The following is a 20,411-nucleotide window of genomic DNA, read 5'->3' as shown; positions in this document are numbered from 1 at the left end:
GCGGGTCCTTTTAATAATATACAAGAATGTGTATGTGCAACGAGAGTACAACCTTTGGTGTCTATTATCTACTTACCCTATGTAAGTTCTAGAAATGAAAGCAGGGGAATCATTTGGATGCAAGTGACCTCAATGACACTAATTTGGGTTTTAAAATTATTTATGTATGTGCTAGTGTGGGAGTGTGCATATGCCACAATGTAAGTATAGATATAAGAGAAAAATTTGTAGGAGTGATATCGGTTACTTAGAGGTTGGACCCAGATCATGAGGCTTAGCAGCAACCAACTTCACTCATGGAAACTTCACTCAGAAACTATTCTCTGGCATTCATTTGTGGTTCTGAGAAAGTGTTATGAACTAGTGTTTAGTCCTCATAATAAACTAACACATTCCATACACAAAAAGGAAAAAGAAAACAAGAGATAGCAGTATATCATCTTCATTTGGAAATAGGATTTATTATTCAATTTCTCCTGTTTTTCATTATGCTTCAATGAAAATATTTCTACAATCCAAAAAGAAGACAATATTTTACTGATGTAATGTTTTAACTAATTTTATTTGAGCATCAATGAGACAGCTCTGTTGGAAATGTCTGTCTTGTGCAAGGCTGTAATCTCATCTTGATTGCCATATGAAGTTGAACAAAAGTAGACCCCACAAAGTTGTCTTCTTTTCTCCACACATCGGTCATGGCCTAAAAAATCCCATAGTTATACAAACATACAACAGAATTTTTTAAAAAATAAATCTCATTGCCGTTACATTACCTGGCATCTCTGGATAATTTCCTTAGAAGGCAATACTTCAATACATTATGCCAAATGGATAACTGATGAGGACATGAAGATGTATGGTACTTCAAATAATATATACATATCCACAGTACATCAACTTATATTGTGAAATATACAGTTGATTGCTGATTATCCTACTTTATTACATCACTTCCACACAGATGAAAATGTTACTTTGGATACACATGAGACATTCAATGTTTCTTATATTCTCATCTATTTTTTTAATCATTTTAACATTAACATTCTTAATATGTGTTGACAAAACAGCAAACATTGGGAGTATATTATCTACCCTTACACTTGTACTCTGGAGATTCACACATGAGGATCATGATTTCAATTTTATCTTTGACTAATTACTACCATCCAAGTGGGGCTGGATAACAAAAACCATTTCAAGGGAATTTGTGAAAAAAATATGAAAAAATAAAACCAGTAATAGAAACCCATCACCCTTTCACAGACACACTTGCTTTAAAATATGATCACATACTGCCTAATATTTAAATAAAGATGTACCACTTAGATGATGGTCATCCCATTTTATACACTATAGCAGAAAAATATCTCTCACTAACTGAAAGCACAATAGAAGATGAACAAAAGCCACAGAAGGAATATAAGGACTACAAAATAAACTTCAATAAATGAATTTGCTACACAAAGAGTACAATATAATCTCTACCTCAAATGTTGCAAAATAGAAACCACAATGTCTTTAGTGAACTTTGTTAATAATTTACTTACTTCAAGGCTATGATGAAAAAGTTTCTTTTCTTGAACCTGAAGATAATTGTGATGTCTAAAGTTTTTACCAAATTATTTATGTACACAGGGTTTTTCTTTTGTATGAGTTCCTCCCTGTTTTCTTATATCAAGATGATATAAAAAAGCTTTAGAATATTTACAGGGCTAGAGACATGGACAAGCCCTTAATACAAGTCCATTCCCAGGACTAAGGTCAGGTTTTTGACAACTTCCAGTAATTCCTGCTATAAAAAGCTCCAAGGGTCTAGTCTTTTTGAGAACCAGAATGCACATGTATCTACCCACAAAAAGACACTGACATTGCATAATTGAAATTAAAACAAATATTTAAACTAATATTCACTCATGAATGTTTATCTCTTATAATTCCTGTATCATAGGTATTGAAGCATCTGAAGTCTTACAGAGTTTTTCTCCATCATGAATTGGTTCATGTAACAGAAAGCAAGCATGTAGACCTAAAGTCAGAGAAATCAATCATTCTTAGACTGTGGTATCATTTGGGAAGATTTAGGAAATGCTGTCATGCTGGAAGAAATATGTCACTGGGGATTGATTGTCCTGAGAGTTTATATCTGCCTACCATTTCCCATTTACACTTTATGCTGCAGATTAAGGATGTGAATTCTTAGCTTCCTACTTTAGCTGCTATGTCTGACACTTGTTTCTATGTCACTTTCATGGTGATCCTGTATTGCTCTGGAACCATGGGCCAAATTAAACACTTTCATAAGTTCACATTGACATGTTATATCACAGCAACAGAAAAGGCACTATTACACCTGGATTCATTATCTCATGTAATTGAAGAGAAGTATGAAATCTAAAAGAGTCACTATATCATTTAAATTCATAGGCTGTTTTTCCATGTGAGTCTGCAGGTGTAAACCAAATACAGAGGGACACTATAATGCTTGAACAGATTGCTAACACCTGTGAGATTTTTTTCTCAAGAATAATCTTGTGTAATTGAATGTAAGTGTGTTGGCTAAAGATCTTACCAAATCCTTTATTATCAGATTTTCTTTGGTATGTAGTTTTCCAGATCCTCAAAGTCTAATATTATATTCACAGGCTTTAACAAACCAATTCCACACTAATAGTATTACTCTTATAGGGTTCCTCTCCAGCATGTGTTTTTTTATGTATTTTAAGATAACTGTGTTGTGAATAGGCTTTACCACACTGATTACATTCATATGGTTTCTCTCCAGTATGTGTTCTTTTATGCAATTGAAGACTACTAAGGCGAGGAAAGGCTTTACCACATTGATTACATTCATAGGGCTTCTCTCCAGTATGTGTTCTTTCATGTCTTTTAAGATCATTGTAACGGGCAAAGGCTTTACTACACTGATTACATTCATAGGGTTTCTCTCCAGTATGTATTCTTTCATGTGTTTGAAGATCACTATTACAAGCAAAGGCTTTACCACACTGATTACATTCATAGGGCTTCTCTCCAGTATGCATTCTCCCATGTCTTTGAAGATGACTGTTACATGCAAAGGCTTTACCACACTTATTGCATTCATAGGGTTTCTCTCCAGTATGTGTTCTTTCATGTCTTTGAAGATCACTGTTACATGCAAAGGCTTTACCACACTGATTACATTCATAGGGTTTCTCTCTATTATGTGTTCTTTCATGCAAATGAAGATCACCAAGACAAGCAAAGGCTTTACCACATTGATTACATCCATAGGGCTTCTCTGCTGCATGCATTCTTCCATGTCTTTGAAGATGGTTGTGACAAGCAAAGGCTTTACCACACTCATTGCATTCATAGGTTTTATCCCCAGTATGTCTTCTTTCATGTTTTTGACGATAACTGTGATGGGCAAAGGTTTTACCACATTGATTACATTCATAGGGTTTCTCTCCAGTATGTGTTATTTTATGCAATTTAAGAGTACTAAGACGAGGAAAGGCTTTCCCACATTGATTACATTCATAGGGTCTCTCTCCAGTATGTGTTCTTTCATGTCTTTGAAGACCATTGTTACATGCAAAGGCTTTACCACACAGATTACATTCATAGGGCTTCTCTCCAGTATGTATTCTTTTATGCCTTTGAAGATGACTGTGTTGTGCAAAGGCTTTACCACAATGATTACATTCATAGGGTTTCTCTCCAGTGTGTGTTCTTTTATGCAATTGAAGATCACCAAGACAAACAAAGGCTTTACCACATTGATTACATCCATAGGGCTTCTCTCCAGTATGTGTTCTTTCATGTCTTTGAAGATGACTGTAACAACCAAAGGCTTTACCACACTGATTACATTCATAGGGCTTCTCTCTAGTATGTGTTCTTTCATGTCTTTGAAGATGACTATAACGGGGAAAGGCTTTACCACACAGATTGCATTCATAGGGTTTCTCTCCAGTATGTGTTCTTTCATGCATTCGAAGATGACTGTATTGCACAAAGGCTTTACCACATTGATTACATTCATAGGGTCTCTCTCCAGTATGTATTCTTTTATGCAATTTAAGATCACCAAGACGAGGAAAGGCTTTACCACAATGATTACATTCATAGGGTTTCTCACCAGTATGTCCTCTTTTATGCAATTGAAGGGAACTGTGACAAACAAAGGCTTTACCACACTGATTACATTCATAAGGTTTCTCTCCAGTATGTATTCTTTCATGCATTCGAAGATGACTGTGTTGTACAAAGGCTTTACCACACTGATTACATTCATAGGGTTTCTCTCCAGTATGTGTTCTTTCATGCATTTGAAGATGACTGGGACGAGCAAAAGCTTTACCACATTGCTTACATTCATATGGTTTCCCTCTAGTACATGTTCCTTGATGTATTTGGAGACTACTTTGACATGCAAAGTCTTCACTATAATGAATACCTTCATAGAGTTTCTTTTCAGTATGAATTCTTTCATACCTTTGAAGATGACTCTGATATGCAAATGCATTAACACATAGAGTCCATTCAGAAGATTGGTCTCCTGTATAACTTCTTTCATGCCTGCAAGAATAATTTGCAAATGTGAAAGCTTTACCACATTCATTACACTGTTAAACTTTTATTTCTGTATGAATTAATTTTACAACTTGGTGTAAATGTAAAAAGGAATCAGATCTTAAGGTTTTATCACTGTGCTTACACTCATTTTGTTCCCCCCAAAAATTAAGGATTATTTTGCTTTTTTGAAGATGACTGTGATGATATGAGCCTTGATTACATGGCTCACACTTATGGCTTTTTTTTCCCTCTATGAAGCTTTTAATATATTTGTAGAGAACTGGAAGAATTCAGAATTTTACCCCCTAATTTCATTGATAGATTTTCCTATATTGTGAATCCTACTACATTTGCAAAGTGAACAGGGACAAACAAGTATTTACACTTTCCTAGTGCTCATAGGGCTTTTCTTCAGTGTGTTTGTTGACATATTCCCAATGAAGTTGGAAAACTAATTACTTTTAAATTTGAATCACATTCAAAAAGTCTACTCAACATGGGGTTACTACATATCTTCTAATTGGTCTGAGATGGAGAGGGATACATTGCTTCTTTCCATATCCCTATGTTCATATGGCTTGTATCCAGAGTGACATATGATATATGTAGTAAAGAAAGAATAACAAATAAAAAGTTTCTACATTGCCTCCACACAGCTTAACTTTTTGTTTCTCACAGATATGTGGTATAGGGTTTAAGGTTTCTCCACAACAACCTCCCCTTAACTCTTGATTCTAACTACCCATCTCACTAAACTTAGCAGAGACAGAACAACTATATGAGTAACACTAGCTTTACTATGGACTATTTGCTTATTAGAAGGTTTTGGACACACACTTATCACATACTCAATGTGTATACCTTTTGTAATATGAGTGGTATGAAATTAGATGGATTGGCAGTTCTACAGCATAGCTCTGATGGAGCTATGATTCAAATGCTGATATCTCTTAAGGCATTGATTCCTTGTCTTCCTTCTAAAAAGAATGACTTTCAAACACAATTCACTTACCTGTCTTTGAGGTATATGGGTTGTGAGTATTTAATGATCATGAATTCACTTTAAGCTATGATCATTTACACTGCTGTATTTCTTTAAAACTTCCAGATACATTAAAATACATCCAGAGGCACATTTGTATCAGCTTGCACATGAAAATTACCTTCCATGTCTTTGAGAACTTTGACAATGCTCTTCAACTTTATGATCTTCCCAATTGTAGCCTAAAATATAGTATGAGGAAATGTATGAAATATTACTGGAAACTGTGCAAAATTTCAGTTACTATTTTCAGTGATCCTTAGAACCATGCCTAATGTATTCACCTCATTCTTTTTCTTTCTCAATCAGAATTACAGAAGAGCATCAATAGCCAAGAAATAGTTGTCCCTTTATTTTAAAACATGAAGGAAAATTTTACAGTATTACCTATAGCACTGAGGTTCATATAGGTCTCCAGCATCACATTGTTGTAGAGATTCTTCTGTGAAGGATCCAGCAATGCCCACTCCTCCTGAGTGAAGTCGACATGCACATCATTATACGTCACTGCATCCTAAAATATGCCATACATAAGTCTAAAACAAAAAGCATGATACTCACAACATTGTAAATGTATACTTCTTTGACAAGAGTCACATAAATCTGGTGCTTTCTACATTTATTCTATAACCCAGAGATTATAATATAATCATCAAGTTACTTTAGAAGGAAACTGAAATAGGAGGTTTACTTCTATTATTTCTGAATGCTTTTAATGGGCTAACATCTTGCAAGAAAAACGCCTACTAGCAAACACAGAGACTAGCAAATATATCAACAGTACTGAGGACACATCAGAGAAATTATATGAACAATTACTAACTACAAAAAAGATGAGTAAGCTGGGTGTATTGGCTCATGCATTTAATCCCAGCATTCAGAAGGCAGAAGCAAGAATATGTGCATCTGAGTTGAAAGCTAGCCTAGTCTATGCATTCAGTTCAGGACAGTAAGAAGTAAATATTAAGAACCTGTCTGCACTGCAAACATCAATCAGACATACAAGAAAGATAGGATGAACTCAGGCATTAACTTCAGTTCTGTATTCATCTTCCAGAAACCTGAATTGCTCCAGTTTAAATTGTACTTTAATAAATCTTACTAAAGGGAACTGTGCATTCAAACAGTTACACATAGTCAGATGATAGCATTAGCAATATCAATGTTGATCATAAATAATCAACACAGGGCAGGAGAGATGGCAGAGAAGTTAAGAGCTCTTGCTGGTCTTGTATATAGATGGGCTCAATTGCCAGTACTTACATGGGGGAATCCCACAACTGTTCATATACCAAGTTCATGGGTACAAAGACCATCTTTTGACTACTGTGAGGACCAGGCATATGTGTAGTGCATATCCATGTATACAGGCAAAAGAATCATATTCATAAAAAAAATCAAAACAAACACAACAAGCAGGAAGAATGTCACACACCTGTAATCTAAATGACTCAGAAGGCCCAGGCAGTATTAATGTCATGAATACTGTATCCTGGGAAAGCGAATGATATCCTAATTTCAAAATTCAAGCTGGGGGTAAAGCTCAGTAAAACAGCATATGCTTGACGTGTACAAAAACATATACTCTAGGCCCATCACCCAATAACAGATATGAAAAAACCTGAAATGTGGGTCAACCTTTAATCTCAGTATGTGGGATAAGGAGTCAGGTTAATCTCTGAGTTCAAGGCCAGCCTGGTCTACAGAGCTACTTTTAGGACAGAAGGATTACTCAGCCAAAGCTTGTATTTAGGACAGAAGGATTACTCAGCCAACATAGTAGAAACATAGAAAAGGAAATAGGTTAAGGCTATAGAGACACATATCACACCCCCCAGTGAGAAATTTCTTCCAGAGAGATTCCTCCTACTAAAGGTTCCACAAGCATCCCAAATAAGATGCCAAGGAGAGACAAATGTTCAAATACCTCATCCTATCTGGGAACTTTTCATTCAGTTGACTACATTCTGACCCAGGTTACTATAGGCTCATGATCATCCATGTAGAAAATGTACTTAGTCACCTCAATGATCCTCATAGTCTGCAAGAACCCCCTACACTGTCCAAATGTCCAAAGTATCTTTTGACACTCAAGACAAATTCTTCACTGTGTCATCTTATAAAATCAGAAAACAAGTTAAATCTTTCCAACATACAAACAGCACAGAAAACCCATTCCCATTCCAAAGGAGAGGAATTGAGACATAGTGAAGAAAGGTTGGACAAAGGGAAGACTGAAACCCAGCAGGGCAACCATCAAATCTAGTAGTCATGTGTCAGATGGGGCTTCATTTTCAAAGGGCTTAGATGGCTCTCTCCCCACAATTTCCCATACATCTTTCTCTTTGGTTACTTCTACTCCATATATGCAGCTTTCCATGGAAGATGTCTCATAGCTTAAGTATCTCAGCATCTTGTGTTCTCAAAATACAACCCAGGCTTCATCCTCATAGCATCATGCAATAAACTCTCACAGTCTTCTCACTGGAGCTCTTACCATACCAAACACAGATGCCTACAACAGTGCTGGACTGAAAACATAGACTAAGAATGAATGATTTTAAATTTTGTATCATTCTGGTTTCCAGAACCAGTTCAACATTAATGATTCCCCCAAATTTGGCTTCTAAGATGTGAATGACCCCTGTCATGCTTGGACCAGAATTGCAGCAGGCTTTGTATGAAGTTGCTTCCTGGGACTGGAAATCACTTTGCCTAATCCCTCCGTTAACTGAGGTATAGAAGGATGGATTCTTATACTTAGGGCACCTTGCTAGGCTTCCAATGTAGAGTAAGGGCCTTCTTTTTAATGGTGACAATCCCCCTGAAAATTCCTGCCTCTGTTCTGCATTTGACTGCCATCTGAAAATACATAATGTTTTTCTCTACAACCCATAGACTTTTCATTTTTTATGATCAACTTATTGATTTTTTTCCACTATAGTCTTGAATGAATAAGTAATAGCCATCCAAGAGATTCAATGTTCCATCTAAGAAATCAGCCCCATTATTTTTTTAATTCTGCCTTACTCAATTTCTTGGGGGCATGGGCATAATAAGAAAGATTAGGGGCCAAAGTACCACACAAATGAGTTCTATTTTAATTCTGAATGAAATCCTGTGACCTCTACCTCCACTGTTTGCAGTACCCTCAACAGTACTTTATTCCAAATCCTACAAGAATAACCAGTTAAGCTCTGTGTGCAGCTTTCTATGTCCTTTGCCGTCTAAATCTTGATAACCCCAACATTCCTCCAAAAGTCATCATTTCCAGGTTCTTTGCAGTAACAAAATCACTTTTGGTGTACCACATTCTGTTATAACTTGCTTTTTTCTTGCTCTGATTAAATTCTCTAAACAAAAGCACCTCAGGTAATGAATGTGTTTTTTGGCTGATTCTGCCAGATCACAATCCATCATTTTGGGAGCTTAGGACAGAAATTCAATCTAGCAACTGAAGGCAAAACCATGAGGAATCTTTGTTTCTAGGCTTTCTCTCTGACATGGTCATTGTCTCATGCCCAGGTTGCTATCTTATCTAGTGCAGGACAACTTTCTTAGGGATATTGTATACTCAGTGCAAGATCTGTCACCCATCAATCATCAATTATCAAAATCTCTCAAAGACTTATCCATGGTGACTGTGGGCTCTGAAATGTTGACATCTGGAATTAACTAGGACACAGAGACAATAATATATGAGAAGATTTTACAAACCAACAACCAATGTATCAACTACATCAGTAACATAAATTGCAAAAATATAAACATTGATGATAATAACAACTGGAAACACAGATATGCCAAGAAATGAGGAAATACAGGCTTCTAAGATCAAGAAGAGAAAACTAAAATTGTTTCTCCACAGAAAATCTCCAAACCAAGAAACTCAAGGAACTCCTAACATAATATAGTAATTTACCAGAAAATAAAAATAGGTGAAGGCTCATCATTTTCCAGAGAAACAATATAATTAGATTATAACTAATAAAAAAAATCAAACAATATAGGTGGTACCACTGATAAAAGGAGACAGAAAGACAGACCTACAAATATAGCATTGTCTCTTAAACAAGAACTATAAGATTCTAATGAAAATCAATATCATAGAAATCACTGACCACCACTCACCCTGTGCACTCCAGTTCTCTCCTTTGCCAATAATAAAAAATGAGTTGGGTGAGGAGGACTGTCCCACCAAAATTGGATAGGTTCACTTGAATACTTCCATTGTAGAAATTTCTACACTGTAGAAAATAGTTTTAGCTACTAATACTATGTCATTCTCCTTTAATAAAGAATAGGATGTTTGTTAAATCATTTAGAAATAATTTTGTTGCCTATGATTGAAGATTAAATGTATGTCTCCATCAGAGGAAATGAAAAATTTTCAAACAAAATGAAAGATAATAGTTTTTAAAATAAATATTGTATGATTTGTATTATATACCTAAAGCAACCTGATTTCCTCTAATTACTTTATAAGTCATAAGGGCTTTTGAAAACAAGTTTAGCTCCATTTTTATGTGTATATTTGTATGAGTGAGACAGAATGTTTTCCATGTGTGTATAGGTGACACACTCTTTGGCATACTCTTTGTATGCCAGATCCCCTGGATCAAGAACAGCAGGTGATTAGAAGCCTCCCAACTTGTGTGCTAGTATCTGACCTCTCCCAAGAAGAATACTTATTGAGTGACATGCGCAGTCCACATAGTACTTTTTATCCAATAAACTAAAAGTCTTTCACAGATTAACCACAAAAGAAATCTAAATAAAGAAATAAGTAAATAAATGATCTCTGGGAACCTAATGAATCAGTATTATGATGTTGGGTATGGGACCAGGTAGGCTACCCACAGACCTTCCCCACTCTCTGTTACCCAAGACCCAATACTCAAGGTTGCCCCTAGGGCTGAAAGAGAACTCCAGCTGCAGTTACTCCTCTCTCTTTCCATGTCTCCTGTAGATTCCAAGGACCATCCCCACCTACTCTTCCCTACTCACCTCATATCTGAGTCCTATCTCCTAACTGGGGTAGACACTCCCTGCACAATTACTTGCCACACTTTCCAGAAGACTAGTTAGGATGTCTGCAGATCTACCACATTGTCTCTTACCCCAGACCTGATTTTAAAAGTTGCCCCTATCACTGGAGTAGAAAACCAGAGGCAGCTTCCTTTCTTCCCTCTCCATGCCTCCTAAGGATCCCTAAGATCCTCTCTCCCACCTTCCTCTTCCCCCAGTTTTCAACACCACCAAGCATTTGCCCTTGAACACACCAGCCAAGAAGAACAGGAACACTCAATCAACACATACTCTGAAACTCCAGAGAACAAAAAGAAACCAGGAAACAAAACTCTCGTCCAACCAGCACCTAGAACTAGCATCACCCCAAACCCAGATGCTGAGCATAGGAACATTATAACAGTCAGGGCAATATGTCACACCCAGAAGTCAGCTATACTATCACAGCAAGCCCTGAGTATTCTAACATGGCTGAAATACAAGAAAAAGACCTTAAAACAAACTACATGGAGATGATAGAGGGCCTTAAAAAGAAAACAAATAAATTCCCTTAAATAAATTCATGAAAGCACAAACAAACAATTGGAGGGAATCAATAAATTCTTCCAAGAAAGCTAGGAAAACACAAACAATTAGAGTAAACCAATAAGCAATTAAAATAAAGCCAAAATAAAACAAATAGTTGAAGGACACAAATAAAACTGTTTAAGACCTGAAAATGGAAATAGAAACAATAAAGAAAACAGAAACTGAGGGAATTCCAGAAATGAAAAATTTAGGACTATAAACAGGAAGTACAGTGGCAAGGCTCACCAATAGAATAGAGAGAGATGGAATAGAGAACCTCAGGTACAGGAGATATAATAGAAGAAATGATACATCAGTTAAGGAAAATGTTAAATATAAAAATTTCCTGATACAAAACAACCGGGAAATCTGGAACATTATGCAGAGACCAAACCTATGAATGTCAGGTATGGTGATATTTTATTTGTATTAAAATGTTATTTGTATGTTAATAAATAAAGTTGCCCGGGGGTCAGAGCTATTAGCAAGCCATAGGAAAGCAGGGCAGTGGTAGTGTACGCTTGTAATTCCAGCACTTGGTAGGCAGAGCTGGGTAAGTCTCTGTGTGTTCAGGGATACAGCCATTATTGGATACACATGCCTTTAATCTTAATACCAATCATGGAAAACCTGGAGGCCTATACAGACAGGCTGTGAGGAGGCGGTCATGTGGTTGGGTTTACAACCAATGAGAAGGCAGGACAGGAACTCTATATAAAGACTTTAACACAGGGGTAGCTCTGGTTCGGAGAGGTAGGACCACCGCAGGAGGAAGGGTAAGGTTTTAGCTCTTAGCTCTGACCTCTTGGCTTTCTTCTTTGCATTGGTTCTGTGTTTCTTATTTAATAAGAAGGTTGGATACATCTACAGACAGGAATAGAGGAAAGAGAAAAAACCCAGCTCCAATGTCCAGAAAATATTTTCAATAAAATTTTATAATAAATTTTTCCTAATTTAAAGGAGGTGCTGATGAAGGTACAAAGAAGCAAGTAAAACATCAAATAGATTGGGCCAGAAAAGAAAGTCCCCTTGTCACATAGTAATCAAATCACTAAACATATGGAAAAAGAAAGAATATTAAAAGCTGCAAAGGAAAAAGACTAAGTAACATATAAAGGCAGACCTGTGAGAATTACACCTCACTTCTCAGTGGAGATTCTAAAAGCCATAAGGGCTTGGACACATGTAACCATAGATGCCAGTCCAGATTACTATCTCCAGAAAATTTTCAATCACTATAAATGGGGAAAATAAGATATTCCACGATAAAGTCAAATTCAAATAGTATCTACATACAAATCCAGCCCGACAGAAGGTACTAAAAGGAATAATCCAACCCAAGGAAGCTAACTACACACATGAAAACACAGTAAATAAATATCACATCAGTAAAACCAAAAGAAGGGAAACACATACACACAAACACAAGCAAACATACTCTCATACACATACCACCACCACCACCACTAATAACAACAACAAAATAACAGGAATTAATAATCATTATTCCTGATATCTCTCAATAGCAATGGCCATAATTCCCCAATGAAGACACAAATTAACACTATGGATTCAAAAACAATATCCATTTTTCCACTGCATAAAAGAAACACACTTCAACGTCAAGGATAGAGATTACTAAAAGGTGAAGGCTGGGAAAAACACATTTAAAGCAATTGGCACTAAGAAGCAGGCTTCTGTAGCCATTTTATTATCTACAAAAATAGACTTCAAACAAAAATTAATCAAAAGAGATGGGGAAGAACACTCTTTATTCATCAAAGAAAACTCCACCAATATGACATTTCAATTATTAATATCTATGTCCCAAATACAAGGTCACTCACCTTTTTAAAAGAAATACTTGTACAAATTAAATGACACAATGAGTCTCACACAGTGTTTGATAGTGGTAGACTTCAATACCCCATCTTCACCAATGGAGAGGTTATCCAGATGAAAACCAAATGGAGAAATATTGGAGCTAACAGAATTTATAAGGCAAATGAACCTAACAGATATTGCAGAACATTCCACCCAAAGAAAAAGAATACACTTTTTTCTCAGTACGACACGGAATTTTCTCCAAGGATGATGACACACTTGACACAATTCAAGTCAACAGATACAAGAAAATTGAAATAAGTCCTTGCATCCTATCAGACCACCATGGATTATAGCTGCATATTAAAAAAAATATAAAAAAAACCCAGAAAGCTTAAAAACTCATGGAAACTGAACAACACTCTACTGAAGAAAATAGGTCAAGGCAGAAATAAAGAAGGAAATTAAAGAGTTTCTAGAATTCAATGAAAATAATTATACAACATATCCAAATTTAGAGGACACAATGAAAGGAGTGATATGAGGAAACTATATAGAATTGAGTGTCTACATAAAAGAAGGAAAAAAAAGCCAGGTGGCAGTGGCGCACGCCTTTAATCCCAGCACTTGGGTGGCAGATCCAGGTGGATTTCTAAGTTTGAGACCAGCCTGGTCTACAGAGTGAGATCCAGGACAGGCACCAAAACTACACAGAGAAACCCTTTCTCACCCCCCCACCAAAAAAAAAAAACCTCAGGAAAAAAATGAAAAGATCTCATACTAGCAACTTAACAGCCCACATGAAAGCATGAGAACAAAAAGAAGTAAATATACCCCAGAGGAGGAGACAGAAAGAAACTATCAAGTTGAGGGCTATAATTAACAAAATAGAAACAAAGAAAAATACAAGGATTCAATGAAAGAAATACAGAGTCAGTTCTTTGAGAAAATCAACAAGACAGGCAAACTCTTATCCAAACTACCTAAGAGACACAGAGAGAATACCCTAATTAATAAAATCAAAAATGAAAGGGGGCCCATAACAACAGAGAATGAGGAAAGTCAGAGAATCACAAGGAAATACTTTAAAAACCTGTACTCCACCAAATTGGAAATTTTAAAAGAAATGGATAAATTTCTTGGTAGGTACCACTTACCAAAGTTCAATCAACATCACACAAACAATTTAAATAAACCTATAGCACCTAGTAAAATAAAACAAGTCATTACAAGTCTCCCATCAACAACAAAAACCAAAGGAAAACAAACCAAACCAACCAACCAACCAACCAACCAACCAACCAACCAACCAACCAAAAAACAAACCAAGGGCCAGATGGTTTTAGCACAAAATTTTACCAGACTTTCAAAGAAGAGTTGAAACCAATACTCTGCAAATTATTCCACAAAATTGAAACAGAAGGAACACTACCCTATTCATTTCATGATGCCACAGTTATACAGATATCCATAAATTCAGGCTATTGTTTTTAAATGATCATAGATAATTTATATCAAATGCTGTTACATTAGATATATTGAATCTGAGACAGTGACAGTGGAAAATTGGGTTTCTGGAATGGCCCTTAACAATCTGAAGATTGCAACAGTATAGAGGTAGACAGACTCTGGGGATTCCAATTTGAGGTATTCAATGGATTGTAAATGGAGGTAGAGCTTTCTGTCCTGTCTACCTGATTATACCCAGCAGTCACTTCCCAAATTACCACATAGCAGCTTACATTAATTATAAATGCTTGGCTGATGGCTCAGGTTTATTACTTCCTAGCTCTTACATTTTAATTAACACATTTCTTTTGATCTATGTATTGCTATGTGGCTTGTGGCTTATCTGTTCTTTGGCATCTTGTTTCATGGGCAGCTGGCCAGAGTCTCCTGACTCTGTCCTTTCTTTTCCTTGTGTCTATATCTGGCTTTCCCACACAGTCTTATTCTACCTGGCTATAGGCTAAATTATCTTTTATTATCAACCAATGAGAGCAACAAACATTTACAACATACAGAAGGATCCTCCCACAGCATTTCTCCTTTTCTGTCTAATCAAAGAGGAAGGTTTTTAACTTTAACATACTAAAATTACAAATAACAAAATAGTTACCAAATAAGAATTATAGTTACAATATCTACTCTATTTGTATTTTGACAAAATCAAAGAAAACATTTAATTATCTATCCTAGCTTGGTGAGTCTAAATTTTTGTCTAGTTTATTCTTTATCTCAATTAATGAAACTATAACTATAACTATCTTGTCTTCAACTCCATCAAAGACCTTAAAAGGAAATTATAATAGCTGAGTATGCAGGAAGTGCAAGCAAGTGACTTACAAATAATGTAAGAAATGAGAGAAGCAGCTGGCTGCCTAGACAGTCACTCAAGTTTCCTTTGCAACACTGAGGCATCCAATTTTGGCCTACAGGCTTAGCATATCTGACAGACTTTTCTGTAAAGCACAGAATTTTTAAGGACTATCCTACCTTGTCTTGGCAAGGTTTGGTAGTAAACTTTCTTACGTCCTGTTGCTCCAGTCTGGACAATAACTGTCAGTAACCGAGGCAAGGGAAATTTCTTTGCCCACATGGCTAGCTTTTGCCATAAAGAAAACAAACCTCATATGGAATTTCTTCAATGCCCATCATCTTTTTGGAGTATATTGGTGCTGCCAGGAGCAGATGTGTCATGAAAAGTCTAAATTATTAAAACATTATAAATGCCATATCTGTAGGTCTTTGAAGTGTCTGAAGATTACCTATGTGAAATATAACATTGTATATCTAGAAAATCTAACTAAAATGACTGTAAGTCTGATTTATGACTATTAATCTGAATTTTTAATTGTATATTTTAATTGAGATATATAAACATAATACCTTAAACAAGAGTAGAAATATATAGAGTATAACAAACATGACTTTAATTTGTATCAATAAACTAAAATCCATACCAATGTAAAGTATTTTGAGATTAACAGTAGGTTTTTGGAATAAAGTAGATTCAACAATCTAACCTTTTTTACATCATTTTTATATCATATCCCCCTTTCTCCTTAGAAAGAGATTGAATATGACCAATAACAATTTAGAACCAACCACCCTTAAATGAAAACAAACATTCATAAACTGTTGGGGACCGACTCCGGACAGCTGTGTCTTGAACTTTGTGTGACCTTCCTTACTTTATCAAACCTTGCAAAAGCAGGAAGTTCCTGGCCTAACTGCACCATATACGATTAGATAAACTTCCTGGAGTACGTGCTAATCAGCCAGCTGCAGGGGCCTGGGACCAAAGCGACCTCACCCTCCCTTAGGAATTTTCCATTCTTCTCTCCTTGCTTCCCCTGCTCCCCCTCCCTGTCTGAAGCCCTGCTTATAAGCCTCAACACCCAGTCAATAAACGAGACCTTGACGAGACTCAGACTGACTCTGTCTTCCTTTATGCGCCTGGTCTCCTTTCTCTCTCACCCCCATTGATCTTTCAGGAGGTGCCTCCTCGGGTCTCATCAAATAACCTGGCCTGCGGGATGGGTCAATAAACAATATTTTGGAAATTTGGGTATAGTTCTCTAGATCACTTCCTGCTGATTGTATGTGCTGGTAATCTTATGGGAACCCTGAGAAACTTTAGAAATACAGTCAAGTCCTGATTGGAGTATTTGTGTGGTTGGTGCATGTCAAGCAGCAGCCTTGAAGCTGTTTTGTATGCAGAACTCAGAGGAAACTGTAACAGAGGTGTATTGAAATGTTGGATCATCTGGGCCATCTGTTTTTATTGGAGACTGGTCTCCTTGTTCTGAAAATATATAAACCTTTAAAGGTAACATATATATCTGTATTAATATAAATATAAACTGTATTTATACAAGCCAGCCAAAGATTTTTTGTTTTATATTTGAGCAGGGAAAACATGTCACATGTCTTGTAGATACTTTAGGTTTATTTTCCCATGTGTGTATTCAGGATTTTCAGGGGATCTTCCTTGATCAAACCTGATTTTTCTTAAACCTGGAATGAATCCATATCATCTCATTTTCTGTGGAAATAAAAGCAGAACCTCTTTCCCAAAGAAACATATCTAATTTAGCAGCTTTTATAACCAAATGTCTTTTAGCAGTTAGCTCATTAACAGTCAAAAATCCAAAGAAAATACAATAAAAAATAAAATCTAGACTCTGTGTATTTCCCATTTTTATGTAGTTTATTTTATTTTTTATTACTCTATTTCTATTGTAAGGACTTTACCATTATTTACTTTATCCATCTTCTTCTCTTTCCCAAGCCTACACATTTTTTAAATATATTGTAACCTGAACACATCAAAAGATCAAACTAAACAAGTAGGCTTCATCCCAGAGAGGCAGTGATGGTTCAACATACAAAAATCAGTAAATGTAATCCAATGCAAAAATAAACTATAAAAAAAACACAGTATCATCCTATTAGATGCTGAAAAAGCCTTTGACAAGATCATACATCATAAAAGTCTTGAAGAGTTTAGGGATACAAGGTACATACATAAAATAATAAAGGAAATGTACACTAAGCCTATAGCTAACAACAAATGAGATTGAGAGAATTTCACTAACATCTGGAGCAAGATAAGGCTGTGAACTCTCTCTATATCTACCCAATAGAGTACTTGAAGTTCTAGATAGACCAATAAAACAACTGAAGGACATCAGTGGGATATAATTTGTATTAGAAAAGTCAAAGTATTGTTATTTGTAGATGATATGATCGAATACACAAGTGACCCTAAAATTTGACAAGGAAAGTACAGATGATAAACACTTTCAGCAAAGTGGCTTGATAAAGAGGAACTCAAAAAGTCAGTAGCCCTCCTATATAAAATGAGAAATAAATAAGGGAAACACCCTTCACAGTAGCCTCAAATAATATAAAATATGTTTGAGTAACTCTAACAAAGCAAGTGAGATACTTGTGTGATTAAAAACCTTAAGTATTTGAAGAAAGAAATTGAAGATACCAGGACATGGAAAGATCTCTCATGCTCATGAATCAGTAGGATTAACACAGTAAAAAGGCCATCTGACCAACAGCAATCTAAAGATTCAGCACAATCCCTATCAAAATTCTAACACATTTGTTTGAAGACCTTGAAAGGACAGTGTGCAGTTTGATATGAATAACAGAAAACAGGATAGATAAGCAACCATGAACAATAAAAGAACAGCTTGGCACTGGCAGTAAAACAGATACATTGAAAAATGGAATCAAATTAAAGACCCAGAGATAAATCCAAACACATGTGGACAGCTGACTTCTGACAAGGAAATTCAGAAATGTAAAATGGTAAAAAAGACAGTACCTTCAACAAATGGTGCCTGTTAATCTGAATTTCTGGATATAGAAGAATTCAAATAGATCCACATTTATCACCCTGCACAAAATGTCAATGACCCCAACATAAAACCAGACACATTGAAACTGATAAAAGACTAAGTGGGGGAAGGCTTTGATTGCACTGGCACAGGAGACAACTTTCTGAACAGAACACCAAGAGTGCAGGCACCAACTAAGGTCAACAATTAGTAATTAAAATGGGTTATGAATCTTAGCAGAGAATTCTCAACAGAGGAATCTCAAATAGCTGAGAAACACTTCAAGAAATGTTCAGCATCCTTAGCCACCAGGGAAATCTGAATCAAAACTACTTTTAGATTCCATCTTATACCTGTCAGAATGGCTAATATCAAAAACCCAAGTGACAACTCATGCTGGTGAGGAAGTACAGCAAGGACAACACGCCTCCACTGTTTGTAGGAGTGCAAACACAGCCACCATGGAAATCAATATCATGGTTCCTGAGAAAACTGGGCATCTATCTACCTCAAGACCCAGCTATACCACTCTTGGGCATATACCATATGAACTCTTCTTGCTCAACTGTGTTCACTGAGGCTTTATTCATAATAGCCAGAAACTGAAAAATAGCCAAGATGTCCCTGAACTGAAGAATTATAAAGAAAGAAGGTATAAAGAAAATGTGGGACATTTACACAACATAATATTACTCAACTGTTAAAGCAATGACATCATGAAAAAATGGATACCTCACTACTCAATGCTAGTATCAAATACTGTCGAAGCAGGAAAGTAAAACTCCTTCTTGTCCCTCCCTTTCTGCGCTGTGAATAAACCCGGCTTTACTGTTCATCAGTGAACTCAATTGTTACACATATCCCTTTTCATTTTAAGTTTCCAACAAAAGTCAGAGATTTGGAGGACACTCATTCACTGTTTTATCCTTTGTTCTCACATACCAGTCTAGGCCCAGCCTGGGAGCAGTTGCAGGGCTGTCTTTCCAGGAGTAGGTAGCAGAGTCAGCATTAAATTTTAAAACAATTCTCAATCATGTAGTGTGAGACAAGCCTGAGCTGCAAGAGACATTAATTTGAAGCAGTGGTTCTCAAGCTTTCTAATACGATCACCCTTTAATACAGTTCTTCACATTGTAGTGACCCCCCGACTATAAAATTCTTTTCACTACTACTTCATAACTATAATTTTGCTACTGTTATGAATCATAATATAAATATCCGTGTTTTCTCATGGTTGTAGGCAACCCCTGTGATAGGGTTGTTTGACCCCCCTCCCAAAGGGAGCTGTGACAGCATTCCTGCTGAGCTGCACCTGGCCTGGCTCCAGAGAGTGGCACCTAGCCCTAATCCATCTTTTGTTTATCAGACACCTTTTGTTTCTCTTGTTGTCCTATGTGAATCTTGTCTCGGAGTTTCCCAAGGATACAAAGGCTTATGCTAAACTTGGTTCAGAAAACCCGGAAAATCATGCTACCTGAAAAATAGAGGAATTTGCACTTGGCATTGTATTTTTGGAAGCCTCTTTCAGGTTGTTTTGAGCATATGGAAATTAACTGGCTGAATTGTAATGAAGAGAAATAAAACCACCCGAGGTGAAGGGATAATGCTTCAGTCATTTGAGCCTGGACCTCCTGCACCCATGAAAGGCTAAGATTCATTCTTAAGATGGCTCTGAGTCCTGATTCCAGGGATCTACATGAACCCACACACCTGGCTGTGACACTCAGTGACAGTTGGCACCCAATATGGGGTTTGAAGAAGGAAAAGAATCCCTTGAGGAAAGACAGAGGAGCTGGCCATCTTAAGAACTGGAGGGAAGTGCTCTCAGGGTAAGAGGACTCCAGGATCAGTGGGGTCATGGAGAATTTAAACTCACCATCTCAGGAGCAACAAAATGTACAGTTGCTAAAATGCCTGTCAAAACAAAAAGTGGTAACTGCACAATTTTTAGAAATACAATGGCTCCTGAGACAGGAAATAAATAAAGGAAAAAAACCTTTTTCAATAGAGAAAAGGGAAAGAAAATAAAT

The 20,411-nt window shown here is 36.4% G+C and overlaps 1 protein-coding gene and 1 long non-coding RNA gene across 8 annotated transcripts in view; one reads left to right on the top strand and one right to left on the bottom strand.

Moving 5' to 3' along the window:
* Positions 1 to 436: 436 nt before the first annotated feature.
* LOC128115875 (zinc finger protein 431-like) overlaps positions 437 to 20,411 on the bottom strand; it is a 75,334-nt gene continuing 55,359 nt past the window's right edge. Inside the window, exons 2-4 of one of the 7 annotated variants that reach the window (XM_052747009.1) lie at positions 5,993 to 6,119; positions 5,727 to 5,787; positions 437 to 4,566 (exon numbers count right to left, since the gene is read on the bottom strand). In XM_052747009.1, the coding sequence (XP_052602969.1) occupies positions 2,649 to 4,566; positions 5,727 to 5,787; positions 5,993 to 6,119 (2,106 nt within the window). In that variant the 3' untranslated portion in view covers positions 437 to 2,648. The other 6 variants (XM_052747011.1, XM_052747012.1, XM_052747010.1 and 3 more) reach the window with 6 other exon arrangements.
* LOC128115878 (uncharacterized) lies at positions 6,148 to 14,353 on the top strand. Its single transcript, XR_008220314.1, has 2 exons — positions 6,148 to 11,607; positions 12,075 to 14,353. It is a non-coding gene; the product is annotated as an uncharacterized LOC128115878 (long non-coding RNA).

This window comes from Peromyscus californicus, unplaced genomic scaffold, assembly GCF_007827085.1.
Source record: "Peromyscus californicus insignis strain IS unplaced genomic scaffold, ASM782708v3 Scaffold_1__1_contigs__length_55948999, whole genome shotgun sequence".
In the NCBI taxonomy this organism is placed as follows: domain Eukaryota; kingdom Metazoa; phylum Chordata; class Mammalia; order Rodentia; family Cricetidae; genus Peromyscus; species Peromyscus californicus.
The sequence above is the reverse complement of the archived record's forward strand: the minus strand, read 5'-3'. Positions and strand labels throughout refer to the sequence as shown.